General features: G+C 41.8%; 1 protein-coding gene across 1 annotated transcript in view; it reads left to right on the top strand.

Moving 5' to 3' along the window:
- SYNM (synemin) overlaps window positions 1–21067 on the top strand; it is a 44060-nt gene extending 22993 nt beyond the window's left edge. Inside the window, exons 3-7 of the mRNA XM_018069476.1 lie at window positions 5–270; window positions 4759–4816; window positions 5714–5838; window positions 12150–12223; window positions 13729–21067. Coding sequence (XP_017924965.1) covers window positions 5–270; window positions 4759–4816; window positions 5714–5838; window positions 12150–12223; window positions 13729–17378 — 4173 coding nt within the window. The 3' untranslated portion in view covers window positions 17379–21067. The remainder of the gene's footprint in view (window positions 1–4; window positions 271–4758; window positions 4817–5713; window positions 5839–12149; window positions 12224–13728) is intronic.
- The last annotated feature ends 1362 nt before the right edge of the window (window positions 21068–22429 follow it).

The following is a 22429-nucleotide window of genomic DNA, read 5'->3' as shown; positions in this document are numbered from 1 at the left end:
GGAGATACGGGAGCTGCGGCTGAACCTGGCGGCCCTGCCGCCGCCCTTGGCCGGGCTGAGCCTGGAGGAGCTGGAGGAGACCTACGAGATGCTGCTCGGCCAGTGCTGCCAGGAGACCCTGCTGCGCTACCAGGAGCAGATCCAGATGCTGCAGGAGCAGGAGGCGCAGCGGAGCCGGGAGGACGTGGAGCTGCTGCGGGAGGAGAGCCGGCAGTGCCGGCAGCACCTGGAGGATCTGCACGCGCCAGGGCCAGGAAGCTGTCGCCCGCGGCTCCGGAGCGGCTGGAGCAAGGAGACTGCTGGCTCTGCAGGGACGCGCCACGGGCGCCGAGGTGGAGCGGAGTACCTATTGTTTGTGGTGGCGGTGCCCGGGCCATGTCCCCCGGTATCCAATGTCCCCCGGTCCCGGGCCTCTCCCGCTTCCTTCCCGCCCTCCCGGTGCCTGTTTTAGGGCTCCCTTGAGACTCTTTCCGCCCTCGCTTTTCCCTTCGGTTTTGGCCCATCCTGCGATGTGAGCCCGGTTTCCCACGGCCCTGGCACCCCCTCCCATCCCTCCCGCTCTCTCTGCTCCGGGAGGTGCCAGACCCCTCTGACTCAGGGTGGTCCAGGGCTTACCCACCCCGCTGGGGTGCGAAGGGTGGGGACCAGAAGGGGACAGTGACCCCGAGGACATCGTCTTGGTGACAGGTGCTGCCTTCCCAACCCGCCCTCGGCAAGTGCCCAAGATCGTGGAGCTGGCACACGGGGCTTGCCAGGGCTCCTGCTGGGCTTGGCATGAGCACATGGGACACGGAGCAGTCCCTGGGAGCAGATGAACCGGGGACAGGGCTCATCCCATCCAGCCTGGGGCTTGAGGGTGGCCTGTCCCAGTCACAGAAATGATCTGAGTTTTCTTCCCGTTTTACACACATTCCTGTGTGCCTTGAGCCTCGGGGAGAACTTGTGCTCCCCAGACTAGTTAAGAAAACTTAGTTGTTTAAAGACAGGAAGACTGTGCTGAGGGCACTGAGCAGTGAGAATCGTTTCGAAATAAAACTTGAAGGACACAGGTACCTGTTTGAGATGTCGGTGTGCTTAAACAGCATCTGTAGCCCAGGATTTGTTTGCTCTCAGGGTGACATTTGGTGTGATGATGTGCGTGGGAAGGGATCAGCAGCTGCCGGAACAGTGAAATATCCGCTCATCAAACTCCGAGTGGAGAGCACACACTGGATCATGCAGCCCATCGATCCCTTTCCCGAGGGCTACACTTCTTTTGTTCATTGTTAGACCCTTTATTAACACCCTGCTGTTTGCCTGGCCCCCGTGTGCCAACGGGTCCTTTGTGTCCAGCAGCCCCAGTAGATTATGGATGTGTTGGCAACTGGGAAGGGACTGGGACCTGTTGCTGTGAGCGTGTCTGGTTTTTGTACTCTGCTGGATTGTTTGGAAGTTGCATAGTTTGCAGATGCTGTGAACTGAGACAGATTAGGTATGTAAGAAGTAATCACAAAGGCTCTTAACTTTTAAATGGATTTTTTTTTCCATTTTTGACAGGACAATTCATTCCTCCAATCCTGTATGTAAAGATTTCCAAAGCTTTAGGAGAAGGTGTCATATGTAAATCTCTCATTAATTAAATCCAGGTGAAAATTAAAGCCAGGTGAAAATGCCAGGAAGAAAACAACCTCTTCATAAGCTCATAATATTTAAAGTTTCTTTGATTTCCAAAGTGCAGCCTTCTTGCTGCCTATATTTGATATTAGGGATTTATAATGAAAGTGTCATTGATCTTCAGTCATTATTGCTCCAACTGAAAACCTTTGAATAGGGAGTAAAGAGAGAGCATTTTGTACAGCTCACTAGCCATGCTACAAGTGTTTCTTCCAAAGCCAGCTAGAATGGTTTGTATTTAACTCTTTCAGGTGTTTTTATAGCAGCTGTGTCTGTATCTTCAAAGAATTTTTAAAGAATGTCTGTATTTTTAAAATAATTTATTCAGAAAAGCAAGTAGTGCAACCTGTTGTAGAAGTCAGATAATCAAAATCAATGTATGCCCTTGAATTGTCCTGATTCGGTGCTCCAAAATGGATTATTTTGATACTAACATAACAAACTTCTCTTTTATTCTCACAAGTATCTGGTGTGCTTTGGATATTACAGGAGAAATTTCTTCAAATCTTTAATAATACAAGAAGAACAAAAAAGTGCTTTGAAAACATGAAAATGTGTGAACTGTCTTACCATTGCCACCAGAAATTAATTATTATCTATATATATATTCAAAAATGCCACGAGGTTTATTTCTTTTGAGTGGTTTTATATTTAAAATGTTTAGTTTCTAATGAGAAAGGCCTTTTTCAGTGGCCAGTCTCCTGTTCATGAGAAATAAAACCTGCTCACATCCAAGAAGAAAAATTACAGAATGTGTACAGGCAGCTGTTTCTGGTTTTGTTTTTGTGATCAAAGCCTTTTTTCCCTCACTCATTTCTTTTACTGGTTAAAGTATGTTCAGCATGGCTTTTAAACTACTCTTTAAAGAGCATCTATTCCATGCTTATTTATTGTAGAGTGTCACATAGAAATGATATGTATGTGCAGATTACAGTCAAGTGATTGTTCTTCATTGCAGCTGCAATGGCAATTAGATTTATTAATATTTTCCATATATCATTTGGTTGCCTTATATGTCCATCTTTGCCTCCTGCACTGCCCTTACCCTCACTGGAGCTTTCAGCAGTGTTAAATAGAAATAAGTATTTGGAGTTATAATTTAGCTGAACCAGGCAAGCTGTAAATCATGCACTGGAAAATGTTCACTGGTCCTGAGCGCTGAAGGGATGAACTCAGTAGGTCTCCTGCTTCCATAATTTTAACTGTGAGCTGTGAGAAAACTTCTGCAAAAGCTCCTGGTGATTTGAAACCCCTGTACTTTTGGGATGTAAAAACATCCATGGCTCATCCTGCTGCTTTGAAAGGAGGCAGGTGTTTTTCAGTGGTACACCAGGTTTAGGTCGGTTCCTGCGCCGGTGTTGTGAGCTCCAGAGAAGAAGAAAAACATCTTGTCAAACAAACATTTAATGTCAACGTCAAGTGCATTTTTCTGCACACCAGTTTCTTGCCAGCCAAGTGCAGTGTTGGTCCCTCCCCTGCTGAGCCACTGAATGAGCTCTGGGATCAGTAAGTAGGACCAGATGGAAAGGGCTGGAACCTGGAATCCTCTCTTGATTCCCTCAGTAGGTACAGCTTGGACAACCCAAGTAAATTCTTTCCCCCCTACTGCCCTTCTAAAATTTCCCACTGCTGCCTGGAAAGGACCATCTGAAGGGTGAGAAAATAGTTTCTATCCCATTATGTAGTTCTAGCAGGACATCACTGGGGTCTGGGGGGCTGGGACTGATGGGGCTGAGGAACAGATCTTTCCAGGGGAGTCCTGTGGGAAGCCAATGCTGCTGCCACAGCACAGGTTACCTTTTGCAAAATGAGTCTGTTGGATTGCAGTCTCCTGAGCTTTGCCAAAGTGGTTTATGTACCTTCTGGCACGCCTGGAAACAGGACTGGAGACCAGTTGTCCTCTGCTCTGTGTTTAAGCATCAGTGCCTGGAGGGCTGGCTGAGTGGCTGTCTGCCTTCCAGTCTATACAGCGACTGCTCCTGGTGGAATTAATTCCTTTGGAAGTACTGCACAGCTGGCTGAGTTATGTAGCCCCTTATGGTAATCATTAACTCAAAGTTCTGGATCCCCAGTGCTCTCCAAATCCAGTGGGTAGAATCTAAGTGGCTTTTCCAACCCTGCCTACAGACTATAGGGCTGAGGGGCTCCTGTGTTTTCAGATAGGTTTGAACATCCCCAGAATTTCAGAGCTCCCCACACTCTGCAGTCCAGCATACAGATTTCCTGGATGAATTTTTCTGGGACTGCAGCATTGTGAAGTTCTTTTTAACATATGCATGCACATGTGTAGGTTAATCTCTGTGTTTAATCTGGGAGGCAGGAAAACACCTGGATCACTTAATTTTTGTATCTGAGCTCTTAAGTGTTGGTCCTACAGAGACCCAGTCTGTTGTCTTTGCTCCTTTTGCTGACTCCTGGTTCTGTCAGCACCTTGTCCATTGTTGCTTGATAGCCTTTTCCTTTCAAAAGCAGGGCCTGGTCCTTTCCTTCCCTTCTCACCTTGGGATTTTCCATTGTGTCAGTTCTTGAACACAGTTGTTACCTCAGAGCTCTAAAGGTCAGTGGTTCTGCCTGCGTGGCTATGCAGGATGGTGCCTCCACTGGGGCTTTTTCAGACATGCAGACAGGATTTGTCTTCTGCCATAAAAAGGGAGGTTTGTTGTGTCAAGCAAAACATCAGTGAAATCATTTAACAACAGCTGCAAATACAAATGAAAAAATAGATTAATGTGTTATATAGAGAGCTGTACCCACATGTGTATGAAGATACAGGCAGCTTCCTTCATAGAGCTTTCTTTTTACTTTTACTTAAAAAAAACCCCCAAAATACCATTGATGTTTGAGTGCCAGCACTTGATAGTCTTAATTCTTAGACCTCACTTCTGCCTTGCACATCATACTGGCATTAACTGATCTGGGGAGTCCCTGCTTTATCTTCATTTTTATTGTATTGCTTATACAGTGATACTTGAGCACTTGCTGCATATAAATTATATATTTTGAGGTTTTTTAAACTAGTCTATCCATGCCTTGATTTTCCAGTTTGTACTGCAGAGCATTTATTAGGATGCCAACTGAAATATGCTGTTGTGAATCCCTGTTCAGTGTTGAACACGAGATTTTGCTCTGTAAACGACATTTCAGTGTCCCTGAGTACTACAGAGTGATGTCAACAGAACACAACTGGGCCTCTGAGATTTAATGACTGTCCTTCTAGTCCCCAGAAGGAAGTGCCATCTATAGCATTTTAGTTAGCAGGGTCATATTCAATATAAATACATATAAATGGCAATTTGCCCTTCATGTGAGAGGTAGCACTGCTGACTAAAGCACTTTCTACAATTTTTTTTTCTTTCTTCTGCCATTTAGTATAAATATATATAATTTTATATATTTAGTTGTATTGTACAGGGTCATATTTAGTTATCAGGATGAAAATGAGCAATCCCTTCTCTGTCTTCTGAGTAGTAGCAGTTAAGACAGAGGTGAGTGGACCTCAAAGCACGTGTCCAAATACTCTAGAAAAATTTAAGGAACCACTGGAGGTTCATCCTTCACCTTCTGGTCTCTGTGAATGTCTCCAGATATTAGAATTCCAAAACTGGTTTGGACCCACATGTCTGTGGAACTGAAAATACTGATAAGCTTCTTATGGCAAAGCAGTTGCTGAAATTTCTGATCTGAAGTGTGGTCTCGAATGAGATCTTAAAGTGACAAAAGGAATCACAGTTAAGTCACATTGTTAAAGGAGCATATTCTCCTTGCTATGGATACTTAATAACTTTTGTACAGAGCATCTGAATGGGTTTTACTGAAATATTTAACTGCCCTTATTAAGGCATAAAATTAACTTGTAGCATAAAGCTCTGCTTCAGTAGCAGTGTATTTCAGCTGGTATATGGGGAGGTTTAGAGATTATTTGCTCTGGTTTTTGAAGGGATAGAACATTTTATTGCTCTCTCAGGTTGCAGTTTTTTTAATTAAAAGTTTTAAGTTTTAGGCATTGAAGTGTACAGATTTCTACGTTAATTCAAAACTAAAAATCAGCATTTCTGTTTAGAGAATAATTGACGCCCTGGAAGAAGAAAAGCAGTTCCTGACCATGTCAATCACGGATTACCTGAAGGACTACCAAGAACTACTGCAGGTGAAAGCAGGACTCATCCTGGAAATTGAAACCTACAGGTAAGAGTTGTGATCACACTCTGTTGTCTAATTGAAGGATAATTTAAATCACTTTTTACAGATATGGGAACCCCATCCATGCTCTTCCCAGCCTTTACAATACAGGCAGGTACTTGCAGGGCCTCAGGACCCCAAAGCCAATATAATCCATATGAATCCTGTTAACTTTGTACAAATATAGTGATGTGTAAGAAACCTTCGTAGTCCTGGTCAGGTGGATATTAATTTGATGGGAATTGTTGGTGCAAGGGCTGACTACAAGCTGAGGAGCCAGTATCCCTAAATTGCAATCAATAAAACCTGAGGTCCTGTAGTTGCCATCTGTCAACTCCCAGGCACGTTTCATTGCTTAAATATGTTGATTAGTGGCCACCTGCAGCAGTGAGTTCCCCATTCTCACTGGGAAGATAACAGAAAAGTCTGTTTGTTAAATCCTGGCTTTCTCCATCCTTGATTTGTTATGGAAACATGTCAGGATCAAGTGTGAGATAACAGCAAACAGCATCTCAGCTGATGAATCTTTAGCACTGTGTATCCCTCTGGCCACTTAGTAGCTGTGGGGTTGAAAAACCAGAGTAATTCTCCTCTCTGGGGAGTTGTGATGTATCTGTTGGCACATGGCATAAAACTGATTTGGAAAGAAAAAAATCCCAAACAACCCAAAGCTGATGGAGAAAGATACTTCCTTATTGCAAAGATCATGTGGGTTTTTTTTTTCTTCAACTAGCACAATATTTTCAACAAATTTCATTGAACTACTGATCCTCAAATGCAGACGTGCAATTCTTATTGAGCCAAGGAATAATTTGCAAACATTTCATGTCAGACTGCTTCTGTGTTTTTTGAGGAGACTGCCTGAGTTATTAGCTTGTCTACATTGGGTGCATCATTCATATTGAACCTGCATGGACAGGGGTATTTGTGGTTATATATGATATATGCTTCTGTGTCCTAAAGCATTAATGCTGTGTTCTGAGTGTGCAAGGTTCCAGTGAACCAATAATAACCACTAAGTCTGGATAAAGATGTCACCAGCTGAGTTATGGGTGAGGTGTGTAGAGTAAAGCAATCCACCGATACATATGAGATTTAATTGTAGTTGCATAAATAAACTATAAGAAATCTGAAACAGTAACTTCTGAGTAGCCTGACAAAGATTAGTGAGCAAAGATGATCTGTCATTCATCCAAGAGCAGCAATGTCTGTTCAGGATGCCTTGAGAGTTGTCTGCCAGGAGACACAGCCCAAGGTTGGTTTCTGGGTGAGGTGAGAGCACAAGCAGGGTGTGGGACAAGGGATTTGCAGTCACTTGGTGGGCAACAGTACCTGGGTGTTTGTTGGTGGAGTGGGATCCCTGTGATCCTTGGAAAGCCAGGAGTGTCTGGAGCATTACTAGTAGAAGAGAAATGGTGACCACTTGTGCTCCTTGATTAACTTTGCTAAAACATATGATTCTCTAATCCCAGCTCTGTTGTTGACTTTTACTGTTGTTGTTAAACTTTCTCCCTCAGTTTATTCATCTGTGAAATGGGATTAGCACTGTCACAATAACAGAATTATCAGCGTGGTTTTGATGATTAGTGTTCATCCAGAACTAGGAATGATAATGCCCAGATATTCAGTTGTTTGAAATCCTTGTAAGCCCATGAAATTCTGGAACTTCTCCAGAGTTGTATCACTGATTATCTGAGCATTATTGGTTTGTCTAAGGATTCCCTGCCCTGGTTAATGACAGGACAATTCAGCATCACCTGCAGCATGTTTTTGTTGTCTGAATAAGAAGCTCCCGTGGGGTTTCTTCATCTGATGGCAGTGAATGCAACTTGCATCACTGATGGCAAGGCAGATGTCAGCAGACAGATGAGCATCAACCTACTAAAAAATCTACAGAGGAAAACAGAGAATGGGCCTCACTCCAGATCAGAAAACATGTTGTGTAATGCCTGCAGACAAAAGTCTTTTAACATATCAGAAGCTGAAAAGTGACTGTTTTGTGTTTTTACATTTATGCAGTTTTACCTGTTCCTCTTTTCTGCTTATTCTCCCTTTGCTCAAGAAAACAATTCCTTCCTTACTGTATGATTTTCTCAGCCCTGCTGTGGGAGGGAATCACTAAGCTGTGCAGCAGAAGAATTCTGGACAGCTCATCCATGTACTTTTTCAAATCCTGTTCCTCTCCCAGGTCTTCTTACCTGTGAAGAACAGGGCATGTGAACCCAGCTTCAGTTTGTTCTCCCAGAGGATGCTGGCATATAACCTTCCTTATACATTCTGGAAACAAAGGGCACCTACTCACACTAGTTCAACATCCTGAACTTTCCATGGAGGCCCTGGCATTTCCTCTCCTCCTGTGGCATTAGAGGTTGAGGGTGTGGTACATGGTCTTCTTGGAGCTTTCTTTGTACCTCCCACCCTGTGTTTTCTCTCTGTTTTACAACTCTTACAGTTAGTTCAGTTAAAAAGTCAGTTCTTTCCATTAGTCACCATTGCTCTTGGAGTGGGAATAAAGATCATTGTTGCAAGGAACACCCTTCCCTAAGGTCCAAGTGTGCTTCCTCTCTGACTCTGCTCACCCTTCCTGCTCTGGGAGCTGGGACTCAGTCAGGAAGTGAAATATGTCTCTTATATGTCTTTGTAAAGTTACACCTTATGGGAATCTTCATTCCTAATCCCTTTTTACCACCGTTGAAGTAAATATTTATCAAGTGCCTTGCACTTTTGTTCTGAGTTCTTGGAACCCTGCAAAACCACAGCTACTTAGACTGTGCTTAAGTTTTATTTCCAGAGAGAAGAGGTGAATTAGTCACTGTCTGAGACTCTTGATTTTAAAAGGAGATAGAAAAATCTGCCTGCCATCAGAATTGCTCTCAGGTCTTTCTTTTTAGTTATCAGAAACTTTTTCTTTTCACATAGCAGGGGCTTCACAGAGACTCATTCAATAGGTTAAGTGGGTTTCCTGTCCTCCCTAAAATATGTTGTTGCTGAAGGGTAAAAGATTTTACTTTGAAATCTTTGTGTCATACAAGTGTTCTGTTCTAGTTACCACCCTGCATTCTAAAGCATCAGAGGCTACACAAGTTTGTTTTTTCCATTTTATTTCTTTTTCCCTTTTTTTTTTTCCCCATGGTCATTGTCAGGATCTCTGAATACACTTGCCAGGCACACTTTCCAATCCTCCAGTTGTGTTCCTCCATCAGCACTTCTGACCCTTTCCATGCCGCCTTCTCACAAAATCAGCACCAGCATTAAGGCCTCCTCAGCTCCTCACCACAGCTTTTGCACTCAGTTTCATTATTTCCTCTTCATAACTTGTGCCATCCAATATGTCCTGTTCCTGTATTGGTTTTATTTTTAGAACACCCTGAGTTTTCTGCACCCAGGGAATTTAAAATGCAGTTACCTGCTGTTCTTCACTCCTTGACCTCCCATTCCGTGATGGAAAAAAAAAATGTGGAGTGGCCTTGACCCCTAAAAATGCTTCTTCCATTCCACTTCCTGGAGAGATGTTTTTTTTTTTTTGTAACTCCTTTGCAAATACCCAGGATGGAGAGGATGAATTTTTACAGCCTGCTAGCCAACTGCTGCCATCTGAGCTTTTGGGTTTCTGTAGTTGAAACGAAGTCATTGCTGTTGGGAATAACCATGATAACATTTGTGCTGTATCCTTTTGTTTTTTTAAGTTCTCTCTCCTCACCCCAACCAGTTTATCTCCTCCTCCTGCTTTCATGGACTGGTTATTTCTGTTGTCATCCAGCACAGGCTGACGAGTGTGTCACTGCTAACTTTAGATAAATGACATTAATAATGAGATGAGTTAAAGGTGCAGTTGGATTATTTACTGGTAACACTTAAACTAAGTGTTAACACAGTATATTTCAGTTGGGATCTGATTTCCAGGAAGTAGCTGACATGGTTATTTTTTAGAAGAGTGCTGCTTGAAGGAATGCTTTTTTTTGCTATTACTGTGAGTACTTAAGAGTTCATACAGTTGACATGAACACTCTATTCTTCAGGCAGTTTAAATCGAATTTAAAAGCAGACCTCACCACCGAGAGGTTATAGTTTAAATCATTAGTATTAGCAAAGGATACAAAGGAACAGAGAAGCAAAATGACTTGCATTAACTCAAGTTATGGTCAAGCTGAGAAATGTAGCCTGAGTTTTCTGACTGCCAAGCCAGTGCTCAGTACATTCCACTGCCCTTTCTCACTCCAGTTTATTGAGCCAAACTCAGTGTAACATTTTCTTGGATTTCTGATAAGCTTGAGAACTGTGCACAGTAAACCCCTGACTCCCTGTCCAGCCTCACAGAGCTTTCAGGGAGCTTTGCCTTTCAGTAGCAGTGTTTCAGATGCAGCTTTTCGGTGGGCTGCTGCCCTTTGCCATATACAGTTACCTCTTGGAACTTATTTTTAGTGACTTCATACTGTTGCTGCAGCAACTGAACAACTGTTGTTTTAACCAGCAGCCAGAAATCTGTAGCCAAACTACCCACATTCCCGGTTTCCTTCGTCATGGTTAACACTTCCACTGCCAGCTCCTGGACGTGTTTCTGCAGCGTCACCAGCAGCTCCTCTGGTGTGTCTGTCAGAGTGATTTGTTTGGCACTCACTGCATTCAGCAGATCAGATGTTTGGCCTTGGGAACTTTATACGTGTTGAGGTCATCTAGTTCCTGAAAGCCTCTCTTAATGTAGAAGAAGATAAATTGCTTTTACTGGGTTTTTTTTCTGGCTAATGAAACAGAAGGAAAGGTGCCTGGCCAAGCCTGTTTTAAAGGGGAGGTGACCTGTAAATATGTCAAGATAATTCTAACCTGCCTTTTCTTCTGAATCCAAACAAATCCATGACTGCAGAGAAAACCTTGCCGATGATATTTTGCTGATGTAACACTGTCCCACTGAATCCTGAGGCAGTGAGAAACCAAAAGAAGTGTAAAATTAGCAAAGTGATGAGTCATGGGAAGCGTGAAATTTGCAGGTGATGTTTAAAACACCTGCTTTAATTCTGCCAGGAATGCCCAGCAGTTGTGTTCATACCCTAATCCTAAACTGCTTCCAGCTCTCCCCCTGGGAGTCAGAAGCCTGGGCTATCACAGGCCTCCAGCCTCACTCTTGCCAGCTCTGATGTTGCAGCTGTGTGTTATCAGTGCAGAACATCTGGCAGTCCCAAAACTGGCTATGATGAAATGGGGAACTCGCCAATACAAGTGAACACAAACCCAGCAAAGTTACTGTACTGACTGTAACACTCCCTTGCATGTGCAGAGAACCTGACCCAGAATTTCTAGGCTGTTGCACCAGTGCTGCCTTCCTGGGATTACAGAAGCTGTTGGAGTGTCACTGTGAAAAAGGAGGAGGGCTGAGGAACCGAGGGGACAGACAGAGATGCCACTAAGAGAAACCAAGAAGCTTCTGTCACAGAGAATTTTTTTAGGCCTTTGTTGCCAAATGTATTGTGCTGATTTCCTATGGAACAGGAATTAATTTAATGCTGTCAGGTGTTTCCTCCAGCACTAGACAGGGTTTGACAGTAGAAGTAATGCTTTCCTTCACTTTTCGTTTGGAAAGGGTAGAACTTGCAAGTCCTGGCTGTAACAATTCCCTCACATCACACTGCAGCACCACCTTCACCACTCTTATGAGCAGGAAGGCTGCAGACTATCTGCTTGCAAATATTTTATTTAATTTTTACCTTTTCTTTATAAAACATCTTGCCCAGAGAAGCTCTGGCTGCCCCATCCCTGGAAGTGTTCCAGGCCGGGTTGGACAGGGCTTGGAGAGACCTGGGCTAGTGGAAGGTGTCCCTGCCCATGGCAGGGGGTTGAAACAGGATAATTTGAAGGTCCCTCCCAACCCAAACGATCCTGTGATTCCATGATCTCCATGTGTGTCTCTGAGGAAGCTTTACTGAATATTTGTCAGATTTTGTGTGGCTTTGTTATAAGACCGTCATTCTGGAAAAAATTACCAGCTTGTCTGGTCCCATGGTGGAAATCAGTGGATCTTGTTCATGTCAGGAAGAAAAACTTCGGCTGATGTGGAAGATTTGATGTAAAATTGCCCTGTGTCTGCTGTTGTCACCTGCTGTAGGATTATTGCTCCGTTCTCAGGAACTGAACTCTGCAAACTAAGAGTCTGGAAGATGCCAAGGATTTCTCATTCCCACTAATAAAAACATGGGGTGTGAAAAAAACTTAAAATCTGACCCAACTGCAGGATAATTGTTCTAGTTTCTAAGACTAATAAATGTTAAATATTATGCTTATCCTTCCCAGTATTTTAATGGAATGCCTTTTTGTGTGTTTTGCAGAGCTCTGTTAGAAGGGGAGAGCAACCAGTGGATTATTACGTGGAGAGAGCAGCTTGCAGGGAAATTGCCTCAAGGTAAGATATAAATATTAAAAAAAATTAATTTTGAATGAAATTAAATATAACTGGAAATGATTGTGTTATGGTGTTCCTGAAGAATACTTTTATGAGTGTATTGCAGAGTGAAGATTGAATTAGTTTTGAGTGTTAATATTTTAAATGAACATACTGCTGTCCTATATGAGATCATTTATAAAAATCATGACTTGAGTGGAGAAAGTAAGTAGGGAGTGATGTTTTGTAGCTCTAAAGAACTTTTGGATGCCCAGAGGTCTTAAGAGAGTTTTGAAGTATAAAGCAAGAGGTGTTTAACAAAACGTGTAGTTAAAACCCCGGAATTCATCATCCTGAAGCATTTTGAGTGTTAAAAAGTGGGTTTACAGAGATATTTTAGCAGAATAATGAAAGACAAATCAAAGACTTACTAAACATAAAGATACCATTTCTATCTTAGGAGCTGCAAATCTCTGGAGGCTGTGAGAGTATGCAAGGGAAGTATCACTATTTACTTGCCCTGTTCTTATCCTCTTCCCTGTGTATCTGCTCTTGGTCACTGTGAACAGGATTCTGGATAAGATGGACCTTCAATCTCACTGCTCTGGCTGTTGTTATTAGTAACAAAGTTAGTCTCTATAACACTCCTGGTCCTAAAATCATCAGAGTAGCATAGACACTACTCCTCAAAGTGATTTTAAGGCTGTGTCTTTAGTGGTAAATTAAAAAAACCTCGGGCCCAGGTACAAATGCTCACACAGATTTGCCTGTGCTGTTACATTATAAGCAGGGTTTGTCCTGGCACAGTTTGGATCTGAACTAGCCAGTACTTCTGCAGACAGTGCTCGAGCATATTCACAGAATATGGAAGGAATTACAGGAATAATTAGCAGAAATTATACAGGAAAGGCTACCAAAAGTCAGAGGAGATGTGGCCAGCTTTTTAGGAGTAGGGGATGTGAGTGGTGCAGTCCTGGTTGGTCTTAGTCAGACATTCCTGGTACATTTTAGGTTTTAGGTTCTTTATTTCTCTCCCTTGTTGTATCTTGTGGGTGTGAAGGGTTGTGTTTGTGTTTGCAGTTTCCAGTGTGTGGTGGCAGATGTGCCATTAATTCTCAACAGGAACTGAGAAACTCCAGGCCATTTACACTAGTGAAGCAAAAAACCCAGCCTAGGAAGTCAGCATACATTATTTAATAAGAAACTGGAAGTGAACATCAGTATAAATATGAAAGGTGTGATTTTTAAGTAAATGGCACAATACCCAGTAGTTCACAACAGGTAAACTTAGCAAGATGGTGCAAGTTAGCAAAAAGCTTTGCTTTCTTTTTAATGTAATTTATGCATAAACTTAATTATCATGAAAACCTACAGGCATGCCTTTACAAAGCTCCACGGAAAATGAAGACACTATTTCTTTCAAAAATTGTAGTACAAATTTCCTTAATTCATGCCCTCTATTTGACATTATTTTAGATCCAAGCCATTATTTTAATGTTTGGTCACCTGTGCTCTTTTTTTTGCAGATATTATAAACACTTCATATAACTACACTGATATTTACTCTACTTATCAAGAGAGAAATAGAAATAAAGCTTCACCAGCTCCCAGGATCACTGACACGAGGCACAGAATGGCAGTGACAGACACGAGCAGCTCTGCACGTTACTCCACCAGGGTTGGATCACAGACAAGTACCAGTGGAAGAACTTTTGGAAGAGATGTACTTGGTTCAACATATCGCCCTTCAACAACTGCTACAAAGGATGAAAGGATTATAACAGACCACAAAGAATTAAGAACATTTACTCCATCCTACAGTAGCTGGAAAAAGACTGAAACGCAGCAAAAGACAATTCCGGAGAGAAAGAAAACAGAGGTTACAACTTCTTCCACGGTGTCTTTTTCAAAAGAATCAACACATGCTGAAAGATCAGACAAGGACCACAAGACCGATGCTGAAAATACAAGAACAAAACCAGGCTTCACTAGATTTCCAGCTTATGAGCTGATTACTGATGCAAAACCATCTAAATATGAAGAAACTATAACTGAAACTCGGACCATATTCAGAGATAAAAGAGGAGGCAGCCAAGCGACTGAAGAGAAAGCACCTCTGCCGAGAGAAAAAGATAAGCTGGAGAAACAAACAAAGGATGAGAAAAAGAAAACAGATGAGAAACCTTTTATAGAAGAAAGTGCTGGTTTTGGAAGGAAGACCGAGCAGAAAACATACCTCCGTGAGGAAGTTAGCCAGAAGGTATCAGGGAGTGATATTTCTAATGCAAGAAGTTTGAGAAGTGAATCAACCAAAAAAGATACGAGTGTGACCTCAGAATCAAGAAGCAACGACGTCATTGAGATACCAATCACTCTTGAAAGGCCTGCTCCTGACAGAGGATCTCAGAGACATAAAGATATAAGGGTACATGGTGTTAAAACTTCCACAGGAAGAGAAGCAGATGACCATGTAATTGAGTCATTTGAAGCTCACCAAGTGAGGATTTCAGAGGCAGAGTCCAGTCTGGAAGGTGAAGAGCGAATTCGTGATGGAAGTCACAAAATGGGAACTCTGCCAACTGAAAATATAGCAGAGAATATTGTTGCTGACATCCTTAAAAGTTTCACGCACTCTTCAAGTTCACAGATGTCAACAGACACCAAAGTGACCTATTTTAATAAGGAAGAACAATCAGATGATGGGAAAATAAAGACCGAGATCACAGTGCAATCCCAAGTTCAGGAAGACATAGATATTTCTGATGAAGGTAACTTGGGACGTCTGTCAACCCAGGATGTTAGAAAAGTGATTCGAGAGGGTGTTGAGGGAACTCCTTCCAAAGAGGAGATAGAGGACATTGTACATCATGGCCTGAAGGGAAGCGAGGGGGGAAAGAACGTGTCTGTTAACGTTGAGATTGTAGAGGAGCCACTGGATTATGCCACTGATGAAAGGAGTGATTTTTCAACACCTTTTGAAGTAGAAGAAGTGGAGGATTCGTTCCCTGAGCGAGAGAGGCGTTACGGTGAGGAGGAACAGAACGTCACGTTCACTTATGAAGATGTCAAAAAGAAGAAACCACGCCATGAGAGTTTCACTCACGTGGAAGAAGTAACTGAGGAAGACGACTCGCCTATTGAACAAAAATATTTTGTGTCTGTTCCTGATGATCATCCTATTATTAGTGAAAAAGATGATGACTCAGTATATGGGCAAATTCATATTGAGGAAGAATCAACTATTAAATATTCGTGGCAAGATGAATTTTTGCAAGGCACACAGAGTAAGAGAGAGGAAGGTGTGAGCTCTCCAGAGGAAACCTATAAAGTGGTAGGGGAGGAAGCAAGTGCCCATATTTTAAAAGAGCATCCTGAAGGTGAAACATCCCATGTTGAATCCGTTGTTATTGAAAAAGAAATTAAAATTCCCCCTGAATTTCAGACTTCCATAAAAGAGCTCTTATCCAAGGAAACGAAGGACCCTAAACATCGACTGAAGGAAGCTCTGGAGCAGTTGGAGGGCAGTCTCCCAGACAGTGTGAAAGAGGAGCTGTTTGCATTAACAAAAGAGAACCAAGTTGATGCTAGTAACTTAGAATTTGATATCAAAAAAGTTGATCAAAAGGAGGAGGGTGGCTCGGTGACAATTGTTGCTGAAGTCAATCTGTCCCAGACCCTCAGTACTGATGAATTTGATGAATCTCAGCTCGGTGAAGTAATTAAAAGCGAGAAGGAGAAGGCGACAATTCACTCCCTGAAAAGAGAGAGCTCAGAGAGAGTTGTTGATGGTAGAAGCAACATAGAAGTAGATGCTTCTTCTCCCACTGATCAATACACTCCTTTGGCTGATCAAGAAATCTATAACTTCTCCACGACAAGGCGCAGTGGTGGCACAGGGTATCACACCACGGAAAGAGTGATTTATGACGGTTCGGTTTTGGAAACAGCAGATTATGGAGAAGTCTCTTACTCACCACCATCAACTGATGAGACCACATCCACCAGGCATGTCAGGGTTGGCCCAGCAGAAGTTCAGAGGTTCGAGCAGGTCATATATGAAGGGCCTGGTTCGGAAACGCTGGAGCTCAGCGCTGCGGAAGGTCTCGTTCAGACAGAGGGGTCGTCACAATTCAGCCAATCTGTGAAGCATTTTAAACTGGGCCCTAAGGAAATCCAAACCACAGAGCAAGTGGTTTATTCAGGCCCTTTTACTACAACGACCATAGAAGAGATTGATTCTGGAAATCTTTCCCAGAACTTCTCAACGGACTTCAACAGGTCCACGAGACGTGTCACAGTAGGATCAAGGCAAATAACTGAAGAAGTCTCTTTTGAAGGGTCTCTCTCGGACTCTCTGGCACTCAATAGCTCAGAGGGCCTTTCCCAGGCAGAAGGGTCTGGGGGTGTCAGCAGTACAGTAAGGCACTTCAGGTTAGGCCCAAGAGAGGTTCGTACCGAGCAAGTGATCTTTGAAGGGCCCATCTCGGGTAAGGTGGAGGTCAGCGGCACCAGGGACTTCTCACAGACAGAGAGTTCAGTCAGACACGTTCAGTTGGGTCCCCAAGAGTTTATGACAGCTGAGAAGATCATCTACCACGGGCCTGGCTCTGAGCACACCGAAATCAGGGAACTGGAAGACCACACCCTTTCAGGAGGCTCGAGATCTTTCCGGCACGTTAAAATAAGTCCCGTAGAAACTCACGCTGAGCAAATAGTCTTTACAAGACCCGTTTCTGGAATGCTGGAAGACCTTTCACAAACAGAAGGGTCATCTGAGAGCAACAAGTCTGTAAAGCATATTAAAGTAGGATCCAAGGAAGCATCTTACACTTTTCAAATGGATGTTTCCAGTATGGGTGGAATATCTACGGTGAGAAGCGGAGAACAAGCAGTGCTGATATCCAACCAGCAAGACCCTGCTGTGAGTCAGTCACAGGTCATAGTTCACAGTGACCAGACTTCAGAAAATGAAAACACAAGAAGTGGCTACGTTCTGTCCAGTTATTCCCAAGATCATGGTGAAAAGGTGGTGGAACAGTCACTTTTTGATAAAACTGTGCAGTTGCAAAGAACGGTCGACCAAAGGTCGGATATTTCTGAAGAAAAGAAAGTCGCTTTTCTGTATCTGGACCATGAGGAGGAGGAAGATGATGATAATGATGGACAGTGGTTCTGAAAGAACTCTTTAATGAAGCCTACTTAGCAATTTGTTTATATATATTTTTTATTATCCTTTTTTTTAAAGAGAAAAAAAGGGATGGGGAAACAGTCGAGCTATTAGATTATTAATAGTGGACTGAGAAGTATTGAATCTAAGCCTCTATTCAGCACACTATTTTATTGGAAATTTTATTTTTGGGAGAGATCATGCTATTAGTATTTTTTTTTCCTCAGAGATCTGTGTCTAATATTTTCAGATTTTTCCACCCATAGAAAGAGGAATTTGCTACTGGGGAATTGAAAGGATTCTATTTTTTTTGTTTGTTTTATAGCACATCAGTTATTAAGTGTGTGCTCGAATAGGACTCTTCAAATTATTTTTTTTCTTAATACTGTATTGTACTTGGTTACTAAAATATTACTATGCAATTCTATTTAAAGCTCGAGCTACTAACCACAAATTTAACAGAATGTGAGACTAATAAGAGTGGTAGTAGCTGATTTTTCAGTTCCATTTCTGTGTACTTATATGCAATACCTAATGAATACATTTTAGGAGACAGTTATTACAGCTATAAAATTAAATCATGTCCTGTAGGATCAAACTAAGAATAGCAAGAATTGACAAAAGTGATATTATTTGTATAGCTGGAATGTAGTGCAGAAATGAAAGAGGGAACACTGAAGCAAGAGTTTCTCACAGTATTTCCTCATGAGAAATAGTGAATTTGATGGTTAGACGGTAGTACATTTAATATCTCTAAAAAGAAAACAACTTTACAAAATAGACTGGATAAAATTCCCACTGAGGTAAGGAGAACTCCTTACAGACTCAGTGGCTGAGTACATTAGTAACCTCAACCTATTTTGCAGTATATGGAGTACCTTAATCCAAGGTATTGCTAAAGGTAAGTGTGAAGTGTCAAACGTGATGACACAGTGCCTAATTCCTTGACACAGTGAAATGAGCTGATGCTGCCCTGTTAGAAGGAAACTTGTACAAAAGGCATTGATGACACTTATGATCATTGTGTGTCAGCTCATTCCCAGATGATCCTTTCTTTGTTTACAAACGAGATGCCCTTTTCAACCCCTTGTCCTGCAAACCCAACTTGAGATTTGAGTTTATTTTTTTTCTTCTTTTCTTTTCTGAATGTAACGTGTGCCTCAGGCCAAAGTTGCCTTCTACTTAAATCATTTGAAAATAAGCTAATTTCACTTGGATTGCACATTGGTTGAATGAAGGACATAATTTAACTCTGTAATTCAGTGACTTCAAAGTTCAGCTCAGAATCCAGCAGAGGCCCTGACGTGGGCAGTGCTGGCAGGAGCAAAAATAGCAGCCGGAATATTTTTGTCACTGGGGTAAGAAATGCCATACTGGACACATGTGAGAAGTAACATGCACAAATGAGAAGCTGCTATTTCTGCACACACACACACACACACACACACACACACACATTTCACTCCCTGTCCCCCACCTTCCCTGCAGAGGAGACACACACCTGGACCCGGGTGGCTTTGCTGTGCCAGCCCGCCGGGTGCTCACTCCGAGATTTTTTTTTTTTTCCCCTGTGGTTATGTAAGCCTAGTTTTGTGTGTGCTGATCCATATTAGAATCTAGTTAAACTATCTTAGTCTGGCATGACTAGTCACTTTTCAGATGCCTTACTATTAAGAGAGCTCTATTTTCCAAACCTGCCTGCTGCTTTCTATCTGAATGTAAATGCCAAGCTGAGGAGCAGCTCCGTGCTGACTGACGGATCCTGCTGTTCCAGGGATGGGACAGCTCCATCCCTGTGTGCCTTAGTAACTAAGCTTGAAACTGTACAAATGTATTAATGTTCCAAAGATTAACTCACGAGGTTTGTCTGCACTGCAAAACCTTCTGAATGTTTTCCTCATCTTGTGTGAAATCATTTGTTGAAATTGGAAATGCCACCAACGGCTGGAAAAGGAATGGGAAACTGAATTGTGTAGAAGCACTAAAGTCATGTATCTAAGCTTATTTATACTGTTCACTGTGTAATAGGTAATATTTTTTTCAAAATGATTTGTTTGTGCTCAAAAAAGATCTTGTGCTTCCATTTATAAATAGGGTGTTACTGATTGTAGTACTTCTAGTCTCATCCTATACTTCTGTTTCCTTAGTTGACCATATGATTTTAAAGATGGCAACATCTCTGTGCTTAATAATCATGTCTAAGCCAGAATTTTCCAGCTAGATGCCTAACTGCAAGCAAGCAGGTTCTGTACTTCAAGTATTAAATAACTACATAAAGGAAGAAGTCAGATCTATAGTAAGCAACAGAGGTAAAAATAATCAGTGTTAGTTTTTTTTGAATTTTATTCTTGGCTGAAATGGTAAATTCTCTATAGAGAATTTACCATTCTCTGTAAAATAGATATGAAAATATCTGCAGAAAACATATTTAGCAACCAACAAAAAGCTACTTATGCCAAAACCATTTATTGGTACGTTATGGAATATTTGACAGACATAGTCCTTAGGAACAATAATACCAAAACTGTGTTTATCTTCACCTGCTCAGAGGACTGTAATGTCACGAATAAACCACTGAGGAGCAAGTGAATCATAAAATGTAGGTGGCCTTAGCATTGAGGGATAAAAAAAATTAATTTAAAAATCAGTATTGTTTCCACTGAGGCAACAACAGCTCTAGAAATTCCTTTGCACATCACTGTCAGATGCAGTAGGTTATACCAAGATATATTTCTGTTTTGATTGTCTGGAGGGAAAAATTTGTTCAGTGTACTTTAGTTCTATTTCAGATCAACATTTTAATCAGTTGTTGGAAAGCTGGTTTATTGTAGAGAACTGGAAATGTGCATTAGCAGGACATTAAACAGATATGCACAGTTCCTTTGCGTGGATGCTTTCCAGCTGTGAGAACAAAGTTGTCTCACTTAAAAAAGGGCTTAAGTTCTAAAAGTGTTTTACAATAAGCAGCCCATTTTCCACTTAGCTCTCATTAACCTGAGACATTCTGGCATGATAACTTTTGGATAATTCTCCCTTCAGGCAACAAAAGGTATTTAAGTGATGAACAGTCACATCCTGCAGGCCCAGTGGCTGCACGTGCAGGGCAGGGGCTGTAGGTACACACGTTACTACTAAGAGCAAATCTAACCTGCTGTCTGGAGTACTAACTCACCCTACACGATCACTTTTGCCTAGGAATTCTGTCCTGTGGCTGAAGGGATGGGTGACACACCCTCAGTCAGCATGCACTTCTGAAGCTTCCTCCTCTCAGTTATGCTTTTCATTAAACACAAATAAGAACTTCGCTGCGTTTGGATTAAACAAAATGCTTTTAAAACATAATTAGTACTTCGGGGGTGGTGGTGGTGTAAAAACTGTGTGCTGGTATAGATCAGAGGTGGAGCACTGTCTTCCACAGTGTGTAAACCACTGGTCTAGAAAGCAAATAGAGCACGAAGAAGGATGTGTGAGGTACCAAGAGCTCTGTGCTGGCTGATGTTTGTGAACAGCAGGTGTTTCAGAAGACGGTCAGAATGTTGAACCTGGGTTTGTTGTTGTCAGCTGTGTGAAACTTTGCAGGCAGCTTGTGTTTTGGTCATTTTGCAATGAAACTGCGTTTTTTTTTTTGTGTGGTGGTACAAAGCTTTGTGATTTTACACTTTTTCACTCTTGAGTATTAAACAATCAAAATCAACGCAGATGTTTGGCTTTCTTCCTGTGTGATGTTTCTAAGGCTGCAATCTCAAAGAAAAAGGACTTAATGTCTATAAATATCTTGCTCAAAGGCCTCTCAGACTTATGAGTTCATTTTGGTTCAAAGAATGATTTTTTTACTCCAGCAAAGACATACCTTTTTCATGTTGCTAACAGAAATTATGGCAAAACATGGCATATTCTTTATTGCAACTACACCCAGCAGGGGTGGCCAGGCAGTGGTTCTTGAGTGCAACAAAAGGCAGTGGGAGAAGCAGAGTATAAAGCAGCAGAAGGTGGAATTCCTGGAGTTCTCAGCATTGTAGCTGTCCTTGGATCCTGGGATTTGACCAAGGTAAGACTCAACTTCTACCCTTTTCTAGCAAAGACAACCATTTTATGCACACTTAGACTGTTAATGGAAAAGGGGATATATATATATATATATATTTTTAAATGGTACCTCTGGTATTGTGAAGTTTATTTTTCTCTTTAACCCCACACTTTATTTATAAACAAGAAAATATCATGCCTTTAACCCAATTTCCTCTTAATGAAAGAAATGGGTCAGAATGAGTATTTTATGTGAAAGAGTGAGACTTTGTGAAGATATCCTCCATTTTTAATACACTGAGAAAAAAACCCCACAATTTTTTGCAAAACAGGGAAGAAAAGTATCTGCAGCTACTGACTAAATCACAGTTATTCTGAAGATGTTTAAATGATCAGCAAAATAGTTTCCACTGAAGCTGGCCTCAATCAGAAAAATATGTTTTCAGACTTCATCCACTAAGCAAAGGAGTATTTGTGTTACAACTCTCAGTGGTGAAGATCTGATTTCTCTGAAACTTGAAGGGTTTCTCTGAGCAGTAAGGAATGGACTCGCAGTGGGTTGGTGTTCAGTACACTGAGATTTCTTTCCAGTTTCCTGGTTTTTACACACTTGTCAGTTGTGATAACTTCTGTAAGATGCAGCAAAAATACAGGGGTTTCTCAGTGTTGCATTCTAGAAAGTTAAATGGGAATAAAAGGTGTTTATTTGTACTCCAAATTTAAATAGTTTCAAAGTTGAAACTCTTTTCCTGATGTGTCTCTGCAACCAAATTTGAGTGAAATAACAAGCAGCCTGCCTAACAAACAAAAGTTTTTCTTCAGCAAGGAAAAACTCTGGTTTTTGGAAGATGTTATCTCTGGCTGTTGGGTTATCACAAACCACTAGTACTGGCTTTGATTTTCATTTCCAAATCCCAACGTGAAGTAGGTGTGGCAGGAATTTACAGCTGGAATCAAGCCTGCTTGTTAAACTACAGATTATTTTTCCAGGTGAGAAAGTGAAGAGATGCTGAACCCTAACAGTAGGTAGAATT

Source organism: Manacus vitellinus, unplaced genomic scaffold (assembly GCF_001715985.3).
Source record: "Manacus vitellinus isolate BGI_N305 unplaced genomic scaffold, ASM171598v3 scaffold_16_pilon, whole genome shotgun sequence".
In the NCBI taxonomy this organism is placed as follows: Eukaryota; Metazoa; Chordata; class Aves; order Passeriformes; family Pipridae; genus Manacus; species Manacus vitellinus.
Note: the sequence above shows the minus strand (reverse complement) of the source record. Positions and strands in the feature narration are given on the sequence as shown.